The 9,523-nt window shown below is 35.9% G+C and overlaps 1 protein-coding gene across 1 annotated transcript; it reads right to left on the minus strand.

Moving 5' to 3' along the window:
- LOC117720711 (vomeronasal type-1 receptor 90-like) lies at window positions 1–6,764 on the minus strand. The gene is made up of 2 exons (XM_034519344.1): window positions 6,738–6,764; window positions 1–897 (listed from the first exon to the last, which is right to left on the minus strand). The coding sequence occupies exon 2, from the start codon at window positions 853–855 to the stop codon at window positions 1–3; it is 855 nt and encodes a 284-aa protein (XP_034375235.1). The 5' UTR covers window positions 856–897; window positions 6,738–6,764.
- Window positions 6,765–9,523: the final 2,759 nt, after the last annotated feature.

Raw genomic sequence — 9,523 nt, forward strand, 5'->3', positions numbered from 1 at the left:
TTAAAAAAGACTCTGGAGGTGCTTTGAATGCATGTTTTTCATCATAATTATTATTCTGTTATCAGAACTGATTTGTACCAAAGGAGTAATTGTGGGAAAGGCATACATCACAAACTTCTGAACCCTCAGGATGACTGGGTTGTACATCCACAACAGGACTGAGGTGGATGAGATGATGAAGTCCACCCAGTACATGACCACAAAGACAACCACCAGCAGCAAGATAGTCTGGGTGGCCCTTTTCTCAGGAGATGCTCTCATGTGGCTGATGTTGTGAAGATACTTGCATTGCCTCTGATGTCTGCACAAGATAATCACCATGTATGTACTTGTGGTCAGCATGATTCCTACAAGAAACACATCCCTGGAGGTTGTCACTGTAAAAACCAATACCCTGATGATGTAGTTCATGTGTAGGAGTGAGCAGGATTTAGTGACCTGCATCTGGTTGGTCTCACTCGCATTAGTAAAACCGAGAGCATAGAAGATTCGGCTACTACTGTAGGAAAAACAGAATGACCAAATACATAAGAAAACATAGATCATGTATTTCTTTAGTTTATGCTTAAATTTTGCCAACAAAGAGGTACTGGGACTGATTGTAACAGCCTGGAACACACTGAGGAGGCAAGTGGTACAGATAGAGAGGCCTCTCATCACTGTGCTTATGTAAAAAGTTGCCTTACATTTGAAGTCATTATTAATGTTCAGTGACTCAAATATATCTGTAAGCAAAAGATCCCCTCCAGTGAGGAACACCATTATGTGAATGAAGGTCAGTTGACAGGAGATCAAGTCAGTGGGTTTAGGTCTGTGACCTATGATTATGAAAATATAGAAGCCAAGAAGAGACATATTTGCTAGGACTCCAAGTGCAGCTTGAAAATAAAGGATATTCTTGAGTGAGAACATAAGTGAAAATTGTATTCATCTTAAAAGGATAGTAGAAGTTTATTTCAAAAATCTGAAAAAAATATAGTACACATCAACTTTTGGTACACTGGATAAAACTATATCTTCATTTTTTCATACTAGTTGATGATTGGCTTGTCTCTTTAACTTTTGGTGTTCCAGATTTTACATCATAGCCTACATTTCTATATGCCCTCCATATATCTTCTGTATATATACAATATTATAGACAATAAATGCATTCACACATATTTATACAGAATTCATAATTTGTGAGCCTGTAGCACCCCTAAGTCTCATGACTTAGGAATTCAATCCTGTTGATTCAAATTGCCTAATTTTATTCTTAACACCTAAAACAGTGATGTGCACAGACAATCACATTTGTATAACTGAATAAAATTTACATTGATATGGAAAATAGTCACAAAAGATATCAAAAAACTGAGGTGAGTTTATAATTTTACTGGGTTGTCTTTTTTGGAAATATCTGTTTTACCTCATAATTGTAATGAAAGCACAGTGCTAACTCATGACAACCCCACTATTTTAATTAGCAAAATATCTTCCTCAATTCACCTATTTTTGTTTTCCTTTTTCAAAGAATTCTACAATCTGAGTTTAAGACTAGATACAGTTGGAGACTACTAGTGTACTTTCCCAATTCTATAACCATTAGCTATCATTTTAAATATCCATAGATGTCACCCAGTTTAGTTTCCATCTCATCACCTTTTATGAGATTGAACATAAAAAACTAAATCCCAGCTACCATGACAAATACTTTTTTCTTTTCCTTTTGAATGAAACTGTAAACTGCCAATAGAATCAGAAGTTATGTCTTTTCTGCTATTCATATTGATATTTTACTTAACTACCTTTTTCTTCTGTATTTATCTCCCTCTACTTTCTAAGAAATCCCCCTTTCCTATTTTCCTATTAAGATACTTGGAGAGAGAGAGAGAGAGAGAGAGAGAGAGAGAGAGAGAGAGAGAGAGAGAGAGACAGAGAGAGAGAGACAGAGAGAGAGAGAGAGAGAAGCATCTTCATGCACAGCTCTACATTCTCTGTGAACACTTTACCTCTTCTTTATCACAATATTTGATTTTAGAAGTCTTGTTTTATGCACGTATCTTTGTATTCTGTTTGTGAAGATTTAATGATACAGGGAACATACAAGGATTGTAAATCAAAAGTATTATTTTCATTTTAAGCTTCACTTTAGTGAGTAATGACCTAAAAGTTGTATGACTGCTCGGAGAGGACATTAGTGGAGTATTTGACTTTTAGGTGACAAGTGAAAATGTTGGCTGATGTACTGTCTGTCCTCTGTTAGCAACATGAAGATGTTTTTTAGGAACCTCAGATAGATTAAAAAAACTTGGCCACTCAAATTAGTTCATGAATTCATTAGAAAACATAGAATGCTAGCAATAATACTTAATACTTTTTAAACAAAGTAGTAATTAATAGATATTACCTGGTACTCTTAAATAATTTAGATGCATAATTTTTTTTGGAAACTGAATTTAGCACAGGTTTAAATGGAAGCACATACACATCAAGTAGAACGTTTTAATCTCACAGTTATGAGCCAGTTCCCCTGAGATGAAGCAGCAGAATTATTACTGCAGAGACACAGAGACTGTGGGGAAGCCACCCTGCCAGTGCTTTATCACAAGTTGCATGATTTAAGTTTGAGGAAGATATGAAAATATTCACTGGAAATGTATGGTTTTTGTCTGTGTGTGTCTCTGTGTGAGTATATGTTCCTATGTATGCCTCTGTGTGTGTGTGTGTGCGCGTGCGTGTGTGTGTGTGTTCAAGAGAGAAATAAAAAGAGAAAGAGATTATTGGACTACCAGGTCTAAGAATAGACCAAATAGTGTGTTCTGGAGTTATTGTCATGAGTATGTTTATATCACATGAGTGAAAAACTGAGAGGTACATCAAACTATGTTCATGAAGTAAGATAAACTTTAGGAAAATGAAGAATGTGTACTTTGTTTTCTGGGTGATAAGATCAGATCCACAATGGTCCTGCCTAGTGTACAAGTGTAGACTTTTAAAATAAATTATTCAAAACAAACTGAAAAAAATTTAATGCTTGCAAAATGAAAATTCTGTAATGCTTAAAAAATGTAAACTTATGTTTCTGACAACTGCTTTTTTTTGTTGTTGTTGATACTCTATGGCCAGAAAATTAAAGGCAGTTTCTGGCATTATTTCATTCCATGTTATTGGCAATAATTACATAATTCTACATTACCAATTTTTCACTTTAATCTATATTTGTGTTTGTGTCTGTGAGAGGGAGAGACATCAGACAGAAGAGGGGATAGAGGAAAGGAAGAGGAAGAGGAAGAGGGAGAGGGAGGGGGAGGGGGAGGGGGAGAGGGAGAGGGAGAGGGAGAGGGAGAGGGAGAGGGAGAGGGAGAGGGAGAGGGAGAGGGAGAGGGAGAGGGAGAGGGAGAGGGAGAGGGAGAGGGAGAGAGAGAGAGAGAGAGAGAGAGAGAGAGAGAGAGAGAGAGAGAGAGAAAGTGTTTCAACATGTAGTTAAGATGGACTTTGATCAAACCCATGCTGCTCCTGCCTTAGCTTTGAAAGTGCTGGGATCATAGGCTTGTGCCACCACAACAGCCTTCATTTTCCATTTTAATCTCCTATATACATTAGTAACTTATATTCCAGGAAAATGAAAATAGAATTGTGATATTTATCCCCAAAACTTAATTTTTGTTACCATTTTGTGTGCATGTATGCAAAGTATATTTCAGAAAGCAATTGAAACTTGAAACTATTAGAGGAAACCTTAGGGAGTTTGACATTAAATAATTTTATACTATTCAAGAGTTACAAATACTTTTCTCATGGCTAATGAAAAGCTTACTCAAAATATTGAGTATTAATGTTATAAAATTAAATTTATAAAACTAAAATAAGAAAAATTACTTCATTTTAATAAAATTACTGAAACTCCTACTCAAAATTATCCAGTTTATATTTATGTAAGGATAACTATACAAGAATTTAAAAAATGAGGTTAGATTTCCAAATAGTTTTGAAGTACTTATAAAAGATCTACTTTATTAGAAATCATTGCAATAGATTAAACAATCTGTGTAAAACATTTAGATTTTTATGATGTTAAGAGTGTTTTATGCTTTACTATGTCATTAACTAAAACTTTCCTAAGAATTCCTAAGTATACATAAACTTACCAGACTAGAAAATTAGTGACAAATGCTAAATTAGTTAACATTTGTTGTATATTTTTAGCTTAAGTTTCATATAAATAAATGCATACAGTTAACTTGAAAAAGTAGTAAAATGAGAAAATACAAAGTACAATTTAAGCGTACTTTAATATGTATGCCTGTGCACCAATAAATGTCTGTGTTTTGTTTTTTACCCTCTAAGTTATTCCAGGCGTTTTGATACAGGGATGGAAAACTAACAGAGTTGGCCATACCTAGGTGAAACTATGATCTTAGAATCATTATAGCTCACTCTCAAGAAAATCATCTGTCAGATTTGCTTGTGAAATGGTTGAGACTGGAGCTGTATTTTAAATATGTATCAGCGTACACTCATTGTAAAAAGTGAGGGGTTTGATGACATTTTCATTTATATAATACCCATTGATTATCTTCACCCTATGAGACTATCCTGTCTCTATTCACCCTTCTGCTGGTCTCTGTCCTCTTTCCAATACCCACTTCTACTGTCACATATACAATAAGAAATCAAATTAAGTGAAATCCATGTTGGTAAACTAGTCATTATGCTGAAAATTTTATGTCTGAAAGCATCTCGATTATTTACTTATGATATAACATAACTCAAAAGTAAAATTTTAAGTAGAGACTTCTCTAATCATTCACTATATAATTGTGCTTTATTCTAACACCTACTTACAGCTCTCACTATAATGAAGAGAGAAAGAAACACTCACCCATCTGGACCTTTGAAAGACATCTATGTAGAATGAGACCCGAAGAAGTAGTTATATAGAAGAGATGTCATCAGTTCATTTCCCTCTACATACATAATTATCATGTCATCTAGAGAAGGTAGTTTTGACTTTAAGGTTGTTAGAAATTGGAACCATCAAATGGAAAAGTGAACTTCCTTAATTTCAGGAGAACAGTGGAGTAGATACAGCTGAGCTCTGGGTTTCCCATGTGTGAGCTATTCTCTTCAGGCATCAACTATGTGTGTGTGTGTGTGTGTGTATTAACTGATACAAGTCTTTGTGAACAAACAAAACAAACAATAATAATATCCCATTTAAAAGAAGTAGAAAAAACATTTTACATTCCTCAAGCTATCTGTCCTGCTTCCAAAACATTCATGGTGTCCGCCATACATTTTAGATGGTGACTTCATGCACTCTTCTTAAATTTAACATGTTTTTGTTAAAATTATAAAAATGTTACCTCTACCAATCATACATGGGGAAAGCCATTTTTCTTACAGAGCAAACAGACAGGAGGCAATATAACTCTATTATCAGCAGAAATCAGGCTGTTGGGCTAGAAATGTAGTTCAGTTGGTAGAGTGCCTAGAAGTAGTGTGTATGTAGGACACCATGAAATAAATCAAATCTTGAAATTGTAGGCACATGCTAGAGAAAAAAAAAATTCCAAGTCAATGTCAAAGAGAAGAGCTTCAACAAGATCACAGAAGAAGACTACCACAAAGCCACACCCATACAAACAAAAGAAGCACACAGAACACAAAAAGGACAAGAGCGGAAACAAAAGTTTTTATGCATCTTATAGTTAAGAATACAAAACAAGAACTAGATTGAAAGCTCTAAGGGAAAAAGTGCAAGTGACAAAGAAAACCTGTCAAATGGAAAAGTGAAGTTTCCTTACTCCAGGTTAATAGAGAAGGAACAGCTGATTTCACAAGTAAAATTTCAAAGGCAGAAAAGTCTTCAGAAATGTATCTTAAGTAGTAAATGACAGTCAATCTAACATAGTACACCTAGCAAAACTACTGTTGTGATTGAAGGAATAAGAACAAATGTCCACAACATAGAGAGATAAACAGCCTTTGTGTGTGTTTGTGTGTGCGTTTGTGCTCAATTTAACCAAACATAAAGCAATATGGGAAGGATTATTTTGGCTGAAGGTAGGAATGAGAACTGTGGAAATTATAAGTGTGAAGACAGAAAGTACCACTGAGTACACAACACCAAAAATCAACAGTAGAATGTCCAGAACTAACACACACATTTTAATAAATATTCAAATATGAATGGACTCAATTCTCCAGTCAAAATCACAGATTGACCAAATGAATCAAGAAACAAATTTACCTGCGGCCTCTAAGAAACACATCTTAGTTTAAAAATAGAGTAAAAGATAAGATTACTCCAATGGAGCCAGGAAGACAAAAGGGGTCATTATTCTAACATCTACCAAAATAGACTTTGAACTAAAACTAATCAGAAGAGGGATCTTTCTTTCTAATCAAGGGAACACTTGACCAAGAAGTCATTAACATTCTAAAAAATGTATCAAATTCAGGGATGCACAGTTTCTATAAAAGAAAATGTACAACTGGGCTAAAAGACACAAATTAACATCAATCCATTAACAGTATGAAATTTCAATACCCAACAGGAGGTGTGTCCTAGGCTTGTAATCTTTTCAGTGTGAGAATGAGGATAGTCGTCTTTCTCCATAAACTTGAGCACATGGGAAGTCTTGGAGAGGTCTTCCCCCCACCCCAAGCTATCACTACGTCTTTCACTCACTTTTTTCTGTATTTCTTTTTCTATCTCTTCTGTTTGCAGCAGGGATAACATAATTAACTAAAAGAATGGAAGTAGAGAATGCTATAGATGAGTGTGAAATGATTAGCATCTGATCTTGGCTCTAACATTTACTTTTTGGAGTCTAGATAACTGAAGATAATGTTTGAGAGTTGGAGAGACACAGAGAGACTCAATAGGGAACTTGTCATTTTCTTATACAGTAACTATGAAAACGAGGAAGCTATTGGTAGGTATGGCGTGTGATTAGCACCTTTCTTCAAAACTAGCATGGAATTACTTGATATCTACTCAAAGAATGAAAGTAGATCCATGTTCTGGATAGTTCATATCAACTTGACAGAAGCTAAAGTCATGTGACAGGAGGAAACCTCAATTAAGAAAATGTCTCCAAGGGAGGGGGATTGGGATCAGGAGGTATAGCTAATAAAGTAAATCAATGAAAGAAAAATAAGAGAAAGAAACTAAAAATGTCTCCAAAATATCTATCTGCAACACGTCTGTACTATGTGTGATTTATAGGGGAGTTACATAGTGCCGTCCTGGGCTTGTGGTCTTGGCTTCTAAAAGAAATCAGGAAGAGCAACCCACATATTGTAAACCAGTAAGCAGCACCCTCCCATGGCCTCTAGATTAGCTCCTGCCTCCAGGTTCCTGCCCTCTTTTTACTTTTGTCCCGATCTCTTCAAAGAAAAGACTAACATGTGGAAGTATAAGCCAAATAAATCCTTTCCTTCTCAACCTGCTTTTGATCATGATGTTTGTTGCATCAATAGTGAGCCCAAGTTATGTTGGTATTGGTGTATTCCTGTGAGCGACCTGACCATATGCTTTGGGAAGGACTGTGGAAGTACATTGGACCTTTGGATTAGCAAGGCCACTGAATGTTGAGATCTTGGTGGACTCTTCTATAGAAGCTGGGAACCTAAGAGAACAGTGTGGATGATGGTGGCCTGGCTTTTTTCAGAGGGAAGTTTAAAGACTCTATCAGGGCCATTTGCTATTGAATGAAGATCCCATGGTTCTGGTAAGCTGGGGCTGATGCATCAGCTGTTATTAACAAGAAACCAGAACTACTAAAACTAAAACTTTTCTTTGCTGGAATACACTATTCTTATCCACAGGGACTGAAGATTTAGTGGTGATTGAGAAGACACTAGCATCATTGAGTTAGAAATCTTAAAAGTATTCTTGAGAGTCACCACATAAAATCTGTGTTCTAGACACAGATCATAACTTTGGTAGGGTACAAGTCACCCAGATGGTATGGGTATTATAGTGGGAGCAGCCACATATCTCACACCACTCTTTTGAAATTCAGATTGATACACTGATATCTGTGCATCAGTTGCTCCTTTGGGCTTTGAGGAAGAGGACTATAGATGAAGAACTACACAACAGGGTGCCTAAGCCACAGGTAGTTGTGACTGAATAGGGGAAGCTGCAAGATTTATATACTCAGCATCACATCCAAAGTAAGTGTGTAGTGTCAAGATTTTGCTGATGTATTTCTCAAATGATGGCTTACTGTGAAGGATAAGTGTATGCCTGAGATCCTTTTGTTTAATGGCAATGAAAAGCTTTTTAATATCAGGGTATTTGTTTTATTAAGGTAGATTCACCATTTAAATCTAATTTTCCTGGTAGAAGAGAAATGGCTCAGTTGTAAAGAGCCCTTACACTCCTTCAGAGGACCCAATTTCAGTTTTTAGCACACACACTGGGAAGCTGAAATCAAGAGTTTTACTGATAAACTTTTCCTCATTTCTCTCAAGAAGACCCTTCAGGGTTTTACTTGGGTGACTATACACTGAGTAAAAATAAACTATCAGACTTTCCTGCCTTAGTGAATATTTTTTTTGAATTGACAATGATTCTGAAAGACATCAAAAGCATTGTGGTTTTCCACTTGAAGTATTTGCTGATTGTTGTCTGGTAATTGATAGAATTGTGGCTAACATCTGATTTATGGTGTGGTCCCAAACTCAAGCTCTGTTTTTTTCCTGAATCTCAGAATGTGTAATTAAGATATTTGTCTAAGAAGATGGAAGAGTCTACAAAAATAATCAGCTCTCACTTCATAAGTGAGTATGGCTCAGGAACAGATTGTGGTTACCCCACAATTCTGAGTTCTAATGTTAAAATAGTTGTTTTATAGGTTTATATAACAAAAACAAATATAAATCATGGCAAATTTAAAGTAAGTTAGTAGTCATATGAGATAGACATGTACCCTGACACATGAGAAACTGGTTTATAGACATAAGACATTACCTGAAGACATTCTTAGCACTTGGATTGGTGGGATTGAGTATTTTGGTAAATTAATAGTGTATAATAGAATTTATTTCTTATAATGAGATGTTAAATTTCAATCAATAGCTTCTTTTTTAAAGGCACTTTATAGATGGTAAAGATCCCCACTTTAGATTTTTAATGGGTAATGTATTATTTAGGCTCTCACATTTTTAGGACATATTTCTGTTTTTATTGGTTATTTTGTTTATTTACATTTCAAATGTTATGATCTTTCTCAGTTTCCCCTCTGCAACCCCTTATCTCATCCCCCTTCTCCCCTGCTTCTTTGAGGATGCTCCCCCAACCCACCTCACTAGCACTCTCCTATGTTGGGACATCTAGTCTCCACCGGACCAAGAGTAGCTCCTCCCATTAATGACAGATAAGGCCATCCTCTGCTACATAGGCAGCTGGAGCCATGGCTTCCTCCATGTGTACTGTTTGGTTGGTCTTTAGTCCTTGGGAGCTCTGGGGAGGTGGGGGTCTGGTTGGTTAATATTGTTGTTCTTATAGGGTTGCAAACCCCTT

This window comes from Arvicanthis niloticus, chromosome 15, assembly GCF_011762505.2.
Source record: "Arvicanthis niloticus isolate mArvNil1 chromosome 15, mArvNil1.pat.X, whole genome shotgun sequence".
Classification (NCBI taxonomy): domain Eukaryota; kingdom Metazoa; phylum Chordata; class Mammalia; order Rodentia; family Muridae; genus Arvicanthis; species Arvicanthis niloticus.